General features: G+C 43.1%; 1 protein-coding gene across 2 annotated transcripts; it reads right to left on the reverse strand.

Annotated features, from left to right (window-relative positions):
* Positions 1-1,146: 1,146 nt before the first annotated feature.
* Positions 1,147-13,460, reverse strand: ptena (phosphatase and tensin homolog A). Of its 2 annotated transcripts, XM_037123971.1 has the most exons (10): positions 12,651-13,459; positions 8,780-8,864; positions 8,627-8,671; positions 8,486-8,529; positions 8,107-8,345; positions 7,719-7,860; positions 5,637-5,705; positions 4,863-5,029; positions 2,468-2,749; positions 1,147-2,288 (listed from the first exon to the last, which is right to left on the reverse strand). In XM_037123971.1, exons 1-10 carry the CDS (start codon positions 12,727-12,729, stop codon positions 2,103-2,105), a joined length of 1,338 nt encoding a protein of 445 aa, XP_036979866.1. In that variant the 5' UTR covers positions 12,730-13,459; the 3' UTR covers positions 1,147-2,102. The 2 variants fall into 2 exon arrangements, with proteins under 2 accessions (XP_036979866.1, XP_036979867.1); XM_037123972.1 differs by lacking the exon at positions 5,637-5,705 and having other exon boundaries at positions 12,651-13,460.
* Positions 13,461-13,680: the final 220 nt, after the last annotated feature.

The following is a 13,680-nucleotide window of genomic DNA, read 5'->3' on the forward strand; positions in this document are numbered from 1 at the left end:
AGATGGGATACTTTCTACGAGTACATTTCACAGCCTGTACTTTCTTACTTCGACTCAGAAGTGGCAACAGTACACACACTCTTTACTCAAGTAGAAGTACAGACACTCCAGGAGTCTTGAGTCTCATTCCTGGGATGTCGACTACCAACATTTTGGCTCTGTGAATCGTCCCAAGCACAGCAAAAAGTATGTGAAAATTAGAAAATGCAGAGGCAGATATGAACACTCCTTTTTTCCAAATTACAGTCTCCCTCACTGTTTCTTCACGTGGTTATAACATTAATAAAATGTAGGAAGCAATATAAAAATAATACTCCTGTTGAGTAGATATAGCTGAGAAATCTACTAATGCACAGTAGCAAAGTATTTGTACTCCCAGCTCTGTAAATAAGCGTTCACTTTCTTGGTTTCTTAACAGACCTGTTTGAAAAAGTCAATTTCCTGAGTGGATTCCTTTTACTTGAGTAAAGAGGTTTAACAAGTACTTCTACTTCTACCAATCTTACATTTTTACGCACATATTTGTGCTTCTACTTGAGTAAAGAGTCTGTCTGCACTTTTGCCACCTCTGCTCTCATTCGACTGAAGCTCAAATAAGCAAACTGCTGCTGATTAACATCGATGCCCGGCTCCCTGGTTGAGTCACTTATTTGTTTGAAGTGGGCTCTTCGCCCTCAGTTGAACTTTTAATAATAATCCTTCCATCACTTCCCTACCTCAGGTCCCTCCCGCTATTTGCAGCGTTGACCTTTAAAGCAGGAAGTTACTGTTAACACAGCTCCAGCAGCTGCAACTGACGACGACAACCTGCTTTACAGCATTTTTCTCATCAAGCACAACACTTGTGCACATTTTCCTCCCCGACTTCACCTCACACACACTCGAGTTCTGGCTACAGAAAGGGCTGGGCGCCGTCACTTACAATTACGGCTTCGGTTGACAGCTGAAGACGGCACTGGCCTCGCCGTTCGATGACAACCGCGTATCACCAAAAAAAAAAAAAAAAAAAAATCCATTTTCATTCTGCATGATTTTCATTAACTGCGAGCAGCGCAGGGAGAATATTACATAAACCGCTGATGTAATTTTCTGAGCATGACTCAAAGCACTGGGGAACCCCACGCAGAAGACAGATTTCAAAGCTGGTTTCTTTAAGAAAAGACAACATTGCATACATTTATTAGGGATGGACGCCAATTTCCAATACATGCAAATAACCATTGTCCTTTAAATGTAGTGTTGACATTATTGCAAACACTTGTCTCCCTGCTGTTTTGTGTATTATATTTTTATTATCTTAGGATAAAAAAAACATTAACAATTACATGGGATGCCTTGTTCTGCATAATTTAACGTATACACAGTGGGAACAGGAATGGCAATGCTTTAGACATCATCACAGCCTCTTCATAACCCCGCCCACCCCCAACCCACTGCCCGCATGCAGTTTGCACTGCACAAAGACCAAAAGTCACGTGAGACAGCCTGCAAAGAGCACAAGAAGCATTCACAGTAAAGGAGGAGAGGAAGGAGGAGAGGATGGAGGGGAGGGAGAGTAAAAGATGAGGAGGAGAAGGAAGGGGGAGGAAGGAGGAGGGGGAGGAGGAGAAGAGAGGGAGTGAAACAAAGTGACTGCAGCACTGGCCTTGGTTTAGACAGGAGAAGGAGCAGCATAGTCCTAGTATATCATTCTAACTTCTCCCACACTTCAACTCCCGTCTCCTGATTGTGGTACTCTTTCCATTGTCTTTGACACAAAAAAAAATTTGTTTATATATGCATGTATATATGTATATACATATACGTTTGTATACATATATATATAAATACATTTTTATAGCTACAGCACCTTTTCCCATGGGGCAACAGTGTCAATACCTCGCACATGGTACATGGCCGTGCCAAAGAAAAAAAGAAAAATAAAAAACAATATATTGGTCAGGATATTTATCTTTTTTTCCCTAAAATTGGCATTTGACATGATGATATTCTATTGCCGTCTGGGGGAGGGAAGGGACAAAGGTTCTTCTTTTGAGTTTATATTCAAGTTTTCTCCTTTTTTCTGGTGTATAATTTCTTCTTTTCCTGTTTTTAAAAAGAGTTCACACTTTTGTGATTTGCGTGTGCTGCTCTTCATCAAAAGGTTCATTTTCCGGATCAGAGTCAGTGGTGTCAGAGTATCGATAATGGTCTGGCTCATTGTCGCTAACGTCCGGGGTGACGGATGTCGAAGTGCTTGCCTCCGAATTTGAAGGCTCCTCCACGGTTTTCGTAAAATACAACTTCACCTGAAATAGCAAATTAAAACTAACTTCAGTGTGTGCAATTAAAAATAATAAACACGTCTCATTATCAAACCTTCCATACAAATAGACTGATTTGACAGGAAAAAGCAATTAGCTTAACAATAGCTTCAATAACGCACAACAATCCATTCATCCAGCTAATATCTAAATTAAATCTTTACCTTGAAGTTTGGCGAGAAGTAGCGGTTAGCTTTGTCTTTGTTGGCCTTGTCCAAGTCGTTCTTAGTGAGCGTCAGGATGAGGTAGTCCCTGTCCCTGTCGCTTTCCCTGCCGCTGTCCCTGCAGCTGTCCCTGCACTCAGCACTCTGCGGCTGGACCGAGCCCGGTGCCGGTAGCCCCGCCTGGCTGTCTGCATTGTTCACCGCCCCGTTCTCCATCTTGTCCATGCTCTCCTCTGGTCCAGGGATGAAAAATGTGTTCACCCAGAAGTGGAACATTTTGTCCTGGAGCGCGGAGGTGATGGAAGGAGAAACAGAGTATTAAAACCTGTTGTCTGGAGCTGAAGTTATTCTAAAGCTTTTCTTACTGTCAACAAATCTCATAAAAAAAAATCAAAACCAACAAGTCTGTCTCTCTCCATGCTTTCAGACTTCTCTACCCTCTCTGTGCACTCGGCCACAAGCCCATTTGTTTCTACTGAAGAATGTGAATCTTTAAAAGCGTTTCATTTTTTAAAAAAAGGCTCCTTAACAGCCTGAAAACATCGAGCCATTTCAGGAAATTACTGAGCCTTCAGGCACTGTCTTTTTTAGCAAACATTACTCAAAGAGGAGTAAATAGACCTTTTGTTGCAAAGTATTTTCAGCAGTGGCTTGATACACATTTGTTGTGTTGGTGAGTATTTACAGCATCAGGACGATCAATGTGGGACTGACTCAAAATAAACTACAGTGCGATGACGATGCCAAGCCAACCTGTGTAACTGTGTGGATTATGGATGTGTTTTTAAAAAAGGTGCCATATTGTGAGTTCATACTTTTATTTTTGGTGCCTACTTGAAGCTGTTTACAGACTTTTATGTTCAAAAATACCCTTTTCCTCATACTGTTCACTGGAGATGCACCAATCGCCAGTGGGAAGGCTGTGAGCAGCATATGCAATAATAATAACAACAACAATAATATATAAAGCACCTACAGTGCTTTACAGATTAAAGCGTTAAACGAATATCATATGGAATGAGAAATTGAGTTCTATATGTACGAAACATTATTACTATAATAATAACAAAATAACTGCCCTGCTGATTTTTATTTTCTCTCTTTTTGTAGTCTTCTTTGATTAAGATACAATTGTGTTCAGAATATCACACTGTCATTTAAATAACTAGCATTTTCTCCAAAATGTGTGTAAATCTGAGCAGCACAGAATCTGATATATCTGACGCTGATTGGCTGGTGACGGATCATGACTGATGATGCTGAAAACAAAATGATTTCAGTCTCTGGCCGATCAATATGTGCATCTCTATCGTCTACTGCTGCAACACAGTCACAGTCTGCACTGACTGGTCAGCTCTCACAAGTCTGAGCAGACTCCACCCACCACACATCACGTGACTGATGACTGTATAGTTGTGACATCACAACCTCAAGGCCAAAACCTCCTGACGGCTCACTTGACGACACAGTTTATGAATAAGAGTTGTGGGCTTAGGTACGGACTTTTCTTACGTGCCCCGTGGGAAACAAATCTGTACAGCAGTCAACCGCGACACAATATTTTGATCACAATTGAATTGTGCCGTGGATTACACTTTTGATGTTTATTAATTTAAAATAACTCTTTTTTCAAGAAAGTCACCGAATGATGTGAAGGTAATAACTGACGTAATAAACAATTGGTAGCTCAATGAACTAAATCATCTCACTCTATACGTCACCAACACGGTCGCACAGAAAAAGTATGAAAAAAGTGAGAATCACAAGTCTGCTCACACTGACAGCTGCAGTTGTGTGAAAGGAGAGTTTGTCGGTTCTGTGAGCTGCTAATATACAGCACAGCATCAATTATGGAACTGTTGGGAGTGTAGTCTTTATAATGACGTATATTCAGTCTTTTACTTGAGAAATTGACTTTCTCAAGTTAAAAAATAGCTTTTAAATTGATAAACATCATGGTTAATCCATAGTCCCATGGTGGTCCACTGGACTGGGCGTGTCTTCCCTGCTCTACAACACCTGGACTTTCTACGATATGGGACCTTCAAGAGTTTTTGGACAATACTGGCGGACTATGGCACAGATGCATAAGCTATTATTAGAGAAGAAAAAAATAACCGACAGCTTTGGTTTTGGTCTTTTCATGGGATCTGTTGGCAATAAACATAAAACTCTGTCAGCCTGAACCTTTCTTTTTTTTTTAAGATAAAAAAAAAGCTTAATTGTTGGCACCCAGTTAAGTGAGAAAATGCTCAGTCAAATGCCTGCTGATTGTTCTTTGACCTAGCAGAGGTTGTGACAATCAACAGCTGAAATAAGCTCTTAAGACCGACAGAAATTTGTCAAGCACCAAGCAAATTACACCACAATGAACACACACACATAAACGACTAACCTTCTTCATCATCTTATTCTGTTTATGGAAGAACTCCACCTTGATGTCTCCACAAACTGGCAGCGGCTGGGGGAATTCGAAAAACATGTGCTTGTCCTCGCGCCGCGTGTGAGCGGGGTTCGACGTGTGAATCTTTACTTTCAGCTGGTACACCACAAACTGGGGATCTGCAAACAGAGTGTCGACGTTGGCACAGGGAGGAGGGGGCGGGAGCAAGATTATGAGATTTGTGAGGGAAAAAAAAAAAGAGACAAAACAAAACAAGGAGAAGAAGAGGAGGAAGAGGAAGAGGAAGAGGAAGAGGAAGAAGAAGAAGAAGAAGAAGAAGAAGAAGAAGAATTGTGAGTGACAAGAGGAGTCAATCAAGAGAGCAAGACAGGATTACCAGTGTTATTACATGAGTTTGACAAACAGGCACAGCACACCATCACCAATCCCCCACCAACTGAGTGAGTGCAAAACATTATATTAAAATTAAAGGCGGAGAAAGAGAAAGTCCACAAGATCTAACACCAAAAGAGACCCAGAACCAGAGACAGAGGACCCTATTCTGATAGACAGTCACGGTTTGGTCTTGGACCAGCGCAACACGTCGCATACAGCAGACTTTTTTAACCTTCCTTCTTCCTGTTAGGGTGGGGTGGAGTTGGAGATGACATCATATGCCTGTAAGCTAGTCCTATCCTGCTAGTCTACCTCCTGCCTGGTGGATCTCTGGGGCCATATAAAAGCAAAATGAGTGAAATAATAATAATGGATGAAAGGCTCATTTACCCCAATGCCAATTCCCTTTCTTGAAGCCCTGAGGGGTCGGCTCGCTCCTGTTTTTAACGGTACTGTCCCCTTAGAGAGAAAGAAGGAGATTATCACAAACAGGGCCTGGCTGGCCTGTCAGGGGCTTGACAGCAGCACAGCAGGCATACACACAAGAGCTCCACACAAATATTTACGGATATATCTGCAGCTACAAACAACATACAGTGCATGGCTTTGAAGTGGAGGTGTACATCTTAAACATTTGACATGATGGGACACAAAGGGGAAGGACAGAAAGGGGGAACTTCAGGCTGCTGACTCAAAAACGACCACAAACATCAGTTGAATTTAACACAATGCAAGTTATTTCTAACAGCATGATCAAACTAGCTTTGCGGCTGTTATCACTGAGATGAGCTCAAACCCGAGGCCTGAAAAGGGTGATGTGTGTGTACATGTGTTAAGACATCAAACTCAGAATAGGGCCTTTTTTTTTTTTTAGCAGGAGGAAAAAAAAGAGAAGGATCAATACAGTCGTGGCTGTTGAGCACAGTCAGGTGTTAGGGTTCAAAAAGCCACAGAAGTCAAGAAGAGGAGGAACTTTCTTTCTGACCGTTAGTTCAAAATGGGCAAATTCAGATGCAGGAAAAGCACAACATCATGTGACTCAGACACCTTTGAGCAGAAATACAGGATAATTTGATGATTATAGAGAACTAACAAACCACCAAGAACAGTTTACTATGTACAAGTAAGAGCACGAACATGCTGAGAAAATATGGACAGCGAAAACAACTTTTGTTCTGCGAAGTCAACAGGCATCGTTATCTACCTAATTTCTCACACACATTTAAAGGGTAACGCTTTCACTTTTACACATTTAAGAGTGTTCACGGGTCTTGAAAAGTACGACTGTATATCTGTAAAAACAAGCCACAAAAAAAGCAGTCTTGGACTCATTAGAACGTTTAATTTTTAATAATTATAAGTATTATTTTTAATCAAAATCGATTAAGCAGAACAGAGATATTGCCCTTTTATTCCATGCATTCTTCTTCCTTTTCAAAACCTGGTGCCTACATTACCCACGATGCAATTTATCAGATTACATGCAGCTTCCTCTGGTGCCACAGATATACTATCTTTTCTCCCCACATAGGCAGTAGTACTCACCAAGACTTGTGCACGCACTTCAATGTGTAAAATTGTTGGAGATACCCTTTAAGTTAAATTTTATGTTAGAGGATGTGGAAATTAAGTAAAAGTCCGACCGCTTCAGTGTCTGTGTCACTCTGCCACTGAACAAAAGGGAAAACAACTGTTTGCAAACACACCACTTTACAACATAGTCAAACCGCTCGAGCGCCGAGCAAACATGATATTTAAATACTCATGAAACCAACTACAGGGACGCGTTATCACCCGATGGTTGTGGTACTGTATGCAGAAATAAATCACTGACCAAAACATTTAATTCCTTTACTGCTTTTATAGAGACTTCCTGTTCATGTGCGAGTACAGCATATAAAACTCACGCGTATGTGGCTTTTGAGTGTGCTGTCCGGTGTGCGAGTGTACAGTTTACTTCCCTAATGCAGGGCTGTAAAGCTCTACATTGTGTAACAGTGCATATTGTAATTCCTCTCAATACTGTGCACTTCAGCCTGACTCCTGTGGAGGTAGTCCTTCTGAGGAAGCTACATTTGTTTTGAAATTATGACTCAAATACCTGAGATCATAAAGGCGATTTCTGTTTCCTCTAATGAGGCAATAAATTCCTCTATGACAAACAGACGGGAAGCGAGTCATCTTTTTTCTTCAAAAGCAGGTTTGAGTCGGCCTTCTTTTAAGACTTGATCAATAAGAAGCTGCCCTTGTTACTCAAAATGTCCAAAATACTGCAGCTGAATTCAGCCACACTCGGTTTTAACACGCCGGCGCAGGACTCTACCGTAGATGACCCTCCTCCTGTTCTATGGTGCTGAACTGCCGCGTGGGTGAGCCCTACAGTGCACAACACATCCAAGGCTCTCGTTCCGTTTGAACAGCGCTATGCAATGCCTACGCCCTAGTTTGGAGTTAAAGTTGAACATGACTCACTGCAGGTGCCCCCGCTGAACATGGGGAGAGTCTCGAACACCATTTTGTGGAAGAGGAGCGCCACCGGCTTGTACTCCAGCTGGTTCTTCAGTAGGTAGCTGTAGTAGTAGACGTAGCGGCGCTGGCTCGGGATCGTTACTCCCTGAAATGAGAGAAATGGTGATTAAAGATCCCAAATGTACAAAATGATGCTCCCTTGTATGTGTGTGTGTGTGTTCAAGTGGCGCTGAAACTAAAAATGATGGAGAAAATCACTTTTCAAGCAAAAATAGCCAATATTTCAGGGACCGACTGCTTTAAAGAGAGTATTCCTTCATTTGAAAAAAATCTGTGGAAAACAATGAGCTATAGCCGGACATAGACACATGGCCTCCGATTAACATCTCACCTTCTTGTCCCTTGTCCTGACTTCCCCGTAAAAGTCAAGCGCTTCTTGGGCCTCCATGAATTTGCCGCGATGGAGGAGATAAGCGCAGATCATGACTCCGGTGCGGCCCTTCCCGGCCTTACAGTGGATGGCCGCCACGTGATTGTCATCCTCGCTGAGCCACTGGTCCAGGTCTTCACAAAACGGCTTAATTAGCTCCAGCTGAGGAGGGTTGTGGTCTTCGAAGGGGTACTGTGCAACTGATGCGTGACGAGTCGCAGGCCCACGCAAAGATGTAACCAGAGAGCGGGGGGAAAAAAATGTTGACAGGTCAGAGGAGACGAGACGGAGCAGAAGACACAGTGGATATTTGTTTTAAGGAACATGTAAATCAGCCTACCTCTGCAGTTAAATTTGGCAGCATCGTAGTGTCTTTCTGCGCAGCTGAAATGGGAAGAACAGAATCCAGTTAGCACACACCGCACACAGAGGAAGTTATTCAGTGCACAAAGAGAAGTTCAGGTTTATGAGGAACACTTACAGGTTGTAGATTTTGTAATGGTTTTTATGCTTTGAATCCAAAAACCTGTTTGCAAGAGAGACCCAGATAGAGAGTACATTTATTAGATCAACCACCAGAGCAGAATAACCACATGTTTCTCTGACATCTCACTTTTCTATCATTAGAACTCACCGTACTACATCATCTATATTGTTTCTGTACACGCCTTCGAGTCTCTCTGCAGGAAAGCCCATAGCAATGATGTTTGGGTAGATATCTGTTCAGGCAGGAGTCAAGGAAATGTTTCGAGGAACCCAGACACGAAAACAAAAAAAAAAGTATGTCTACTGAATGCTCTTTCACTATCTCAAGAAAGAATTAGGCACTTATGCACAATTAGAGAAATGCGGAGATGAGCAGCAGATCATAAAAATAAGTTTTAGCCAACATCACTACGAGGGTGTCATTGTAGCCATGGATAGATGGGAGCACAGAGGAAGGGGCGCTTACAAGGGGGTGTGGGTGTGTTGTGACAGATGGCCTTGACAGTGAGAAGCAGGCAGCGAGGACGGGAGTAACAGCGCTCCTGCACAAGCCAGGCCCACATGTGGGTGCACGAGGAGAGTCTCCGCTCCCTGACCTGCATTTATTTTTAGAGCCCAAAGTTATATTGGGATGATCGCAAATGTTCGGCTTATCTCTCTTTCAAGCGCAGCCGGACCAATTTGAATATCTGTGAGGTGGAACGCAGGCAGCAAGAAGACACACAGGTAAAAAAAAAAAAAAAAAACCAGAAAAAAACAACAACCATGAAACAAATACCCTTTGTGTTATAGCTTCAGGTTGCACATGCAGCAGAATGATGGACAAGATAAAACATTTTTTAAAAAGCAGCAAACACACACACACACACACACACACACACACACACACACACACACACACACACACACACACACACACAAGGTTTCACGGCAAGTTCTGGCTGCATGTCTCACCCGTGCTGCACCTAGCTGCCTTATCACTGAACGTGGCCGCCTATATCAGCGCTGGAAAACGTCGCGACCAATTACATGGCGACATACGTGCGATCTTTAAGGCACACATCAGTGTCATGTTGCAGCGAAAAGAATAATTGAGTTGGCATGCATGTCTTTGAGGCTCGGCTGCAACGCCTACCTGTAACTGAAGTCTGCCTGTCGCCATAAGCTGTGGGATTTCACACTTTAACCACTGACTAAAGGGCAACCTTTTCTTACACTTCCTGTGCCACGGTGTCAAAAATAGAAAAGCTGAATAATTCTAATTGGATGTGTCTGTTTCAGTTTGAGCAGACCATATTTTTCCGGAGTCAAATCACTTTTTAACTGGTCAGAAAGATTTGACACGCACGGTCTGACAACTCTGGTGAGAGAGCGCGGCTGGGCCCGGCATAATCCTCAACTTTTTCTTTTGCTAGTGTGCACATATACATGCAAGTACCTGCACATGCAAAAGCACACGAGAACAACCCTTTTTCAACTGTTGGTAGACCAAATGTTCAGATCCAGAACAAGCAGACACACAAAGAATAATGCAGTTTCAAAGATCTTCAGCAAGGGGGAAAAAAGGCAAATTTCACGAAAATTCGAGGTGGAATTTAATAAGCGCCCAAATGCAGCTCAAGTATGGTCAACACAGGCAGTGAAGGACGAATTCAACAAGCGAAACAGCAAATCTATGCTATTATTTGCATTCAGCAAAGCTACTTCCCTGTATCTTTCAACATGGAAGCCTTTTCTGCACATACTGTGCCACAATCCATGTCATCTCCATGTCTCAAAGACCTAATTAGGAGCCAAACACTGGTTTGCTATGCTACGTTATGGGCTAGTCTAACCCTTGTAACTAATGGCAGAGACATCCCAGTCAGACTATTATAAGTGTTTTTAAAAAGCTCCAGAGCTCCCAGGAGAGCCTCGGCCCAGGGCATGGGGGGCTTGGTCTCTGCAGCTGGGAGGAAACGCACATACGGGACCCCCGACGGAAGCTCCAAGTAGGAGGGGGAAAGAAAAAAAAAAAAAAAAAAAAACAGAGAAAGAAAATTTGCCGTTCAGGCACGCCTTTTCTTTAGAGCCAGCCCTGCCTCAGCTCTATGCATACGCCAAATCCACAACTGAGAGCAAGAGAGAGGGGGGAAAAGGGAGAGTGGGAACCGGCGAGCGCTGAGCAGAGGAGGGGGGTGGGGAGGACAGGAAAGGAGGAGAGCAGCAGAGGAAAGGGGGCAAGCAGAGGGAGGGAGAATTAGAGTGGGAGTAGTAAAGAAAAAGAGCAAAGGAGAGGTGGTGGGTTGAGAGGGTAAGAGAGGGAGAGAGAGCACTCAGACAGCAACACTGATACAAGATCACTGGCAACTCTATTTTAAGGGCAATTCCCAGAACTGTGATACTGCATTACATAACTGCAGAGAGCCCATATTGTTTTTAGACACCATGCCAAAAATAATAAAAGGCATGGTTCGAAAGGGCCCACATCTGAACAAGATCAGCCAAAGAAAGATGCCACTTTTGAGTGGCGTGCCCCTACACACCTCCACAAAGGCACAACACAGTCCCAACAAAAGCTTTACCACATTACACAACCAGGTGAGAAGCATCTGATCAAACACAGTGATGCACACGATTCAGCATCTTCAGTCACACATGCATCCCAGCAGCCAGGATTCAGCTCAGTATGTCATCTATAGTACAGTGTTGAATCAAAGTAACTCCATTAGAAAAGACCAATCATTGCTAGGCGTGTTTCTCAAGCTAAAAACAGAGCACATTATAGCCATAAATACCAAGGCCCGTTTAACTTGTCTGATGCTGTACAGGACCAGATAGGAATGCAATTACAATCATTTTTTACGATCAATTCATCTGCCAAATGCCAATCTCAGATCAGATCAATCAATCAGTTGGTCTATAGAGTGCATGAAACAGTGATAAAAGCTTTATCACAATTTCCCAGAGCACACCTCTTCACAGTCTATAAAAGGGAATCATTTTTCCTCTCCCATCGAAACTAAAAAAAACACAGCAAATTCTCACATTTGAGAAGGCGGAAGCAGTGACTTGTAAGGTTAAAACAAGAGAATATCGAAACTGTTGCAGATCGAATCGATCAACTCATCAATCGTTTACTTCTGCTCTGACACCAAAAATATCAACCTCAGGACTGAACTGGTGGCTTGACATCCTCACAAAAAGTCATGTGCACAAACATCTGCACAGCCATGACCCACTCTCAGTTACATTTTGCGTTTCGTTGGACATGGTCAACCACATCATTCGCTAATCTAGTTTATCATCAGCCAAGTGAGTAGAAAGTAGCAGCGAGACTGCACTGGGGAACCAGGTCAACTATTATCAGTGGTAACAGATGAGAAATGAGTGCTGCAGAGGGGCCAGAAATAGATATTCTTAAATCTCTATGAAGGGAAATTAAGATTTTCAAAAATCTTTTTTTTAAGGATTTGCTAGAATCTATTAATCCATCACCTTTTCTCACCTTGTGACTGTCATCAGCTTTCAAGCTTTTGCATCATCAATGAAGAAACCAGCCATATAATGAAGCTACATGTAAACCATCCAGATGCATTGACATACAGAACATACAACATATGAATACCATCTAGCTTCCTCCATACACCAACTGGTTAAAAAAAAAAAAGATGACTTAATGCCACTAACAATTTCACAACCTCAAGCTAGGTCCACCACTGGGTTACTGGCATGCAACTTAAATGGCCTGTCGTAAATTTTAAACACACACTCGTGTCTAGTTGAACAGGGTTTTCCAGCAATAACATGTCTATGACATGTATGCGTGCTGGTTTGACAGATCCACCATCTTTCAAACATGCTGGGTGACAGCAAAGCTGCGCTGTCTGACCAGCTAGCTCAGTAGCAGAGAAGCTAACTACCCTCACGTTACTCCACTGACGTTTCTGGTTCCAGTTCTCCTACTCAGAGCAGCGATCACACACATTACTAGTTCATGTCCCGGGTGCTGTGGAAATTAGAAACACAGGGAAGGATACATGTTAAGTCCAGGTCGAACCCATCCTCTTGATATCTCCTTTTGTTCCGGCTGACCATTTCTTTTATAATCGCAGCCATTGTAGCAGGTGACAGGAGTCTATATGGGTAAATGATGAAAAACAGGTTTTTCTACTCTTGGCCGATTGGTCGTGCGTCTCGCAGTCGGTGGGTCTGCTCTCGGTCGCTGGCTCCTCTCTGAATTTTGCAGGTCCTCGCAGAGACGTGCTAGCCAGCAGAGCTAGCCGTGGCCGTCGGTAGGATTAGAAAGGCTTTCTCTGGATCATAAAGACGGGCCTTGCTCTGCTCCTCCGTGCAGGCCCGACTTTCCCAATCCTGCAATTCGTCTTGCAAAAACCCCCGAATAAAATACATGCAGTTGTCCTCGGAAAAACCTTTACATGCCAGACACGGTCCGAGCCGATGGCTCAATCGCTGCCGCTGCGATTGACAGCGAGAAGACAGAGAACTCACCGGTTCCCGAAACCCGTATCCAGTCACTCAGACGTAGCTAGCTCGCTAGCTAACTAGCTAGCTAGCGCAGCTAGCTAGCAACAATAGCTAATGCTACCCCCTTTTTCGATCCAAAAGCCTCTAACGATTCAACATTGTCATCGACTGATTGCCAAGAACACATCTGAAAAAAAGTGACAGGCTCCACCTTAATTGTATATAAACTATACAAAGTTTAGCAATCTGCAGAGATGGGTTTGACAGTTCCGTCCCGGGGAATCATCTTCTTTTTCTCGTTCCTCTCGCTCCAGCTGAACTCTCAGGCTCCCATCATGGCCTCCACCGAAGGAAAAAAAGAAGGTAGAGCAGGCTGGGATTTTAGAACAAATATCCCACCGCGACTCACGATGTAGTCCGTCCGTTTAATTAAACCCGGCAAATGCAGCATCGACTAATATCGCTCCAACAATTCATACAAGGTGCCAAAGAGCAACTATTGACATATGTAGTGGTTTTAACCTGTAAAAGCGCCACAATCGAGTTATTTAGTGCTTCTGGCGGAAGGATAAAGTGAGTCCG

The sequence above is a fragment of the Acanthopagrus latus genome, chromosome 15, assembly GCF_904848185.1.
Source record: "Acanthopagrus latus isolate v.2019 chromosome 15, fAcaLat1.1, whole genome shotgun sequence".
Lineage (NCBI taxonomy): Eukaryota > Metazoa > Chordata > Actinopteri > Spariformes > Sparidae > Acanthopagrus > Acanthopagrus latus.

Excerpts from the sequence above, each read along its gene's own strand:
- ptena (XM_037123971.1), bottom strand. The coding sequence starts at position 12,729 with ATGGCTGCGATTATAAAAGAAATGGTCAGCCGGAACAAAAGGAGATAT. Across the intron at positions 8,865-12,650 it reads GTTCGACCTGGACTTAACAT|ATATCTACCCAAACATCATT; the intron begins GTATCCTTCCCT and ends CTGCCTGAACAG. Across the intron at positions 2,289-2,467 it reads ACTTCTCGCCAAACTTCAAG|GTGAAGTTGTATTTTACGAA; the intron begins GTAAAGATTTAA and ends TTGCTATTTCAG.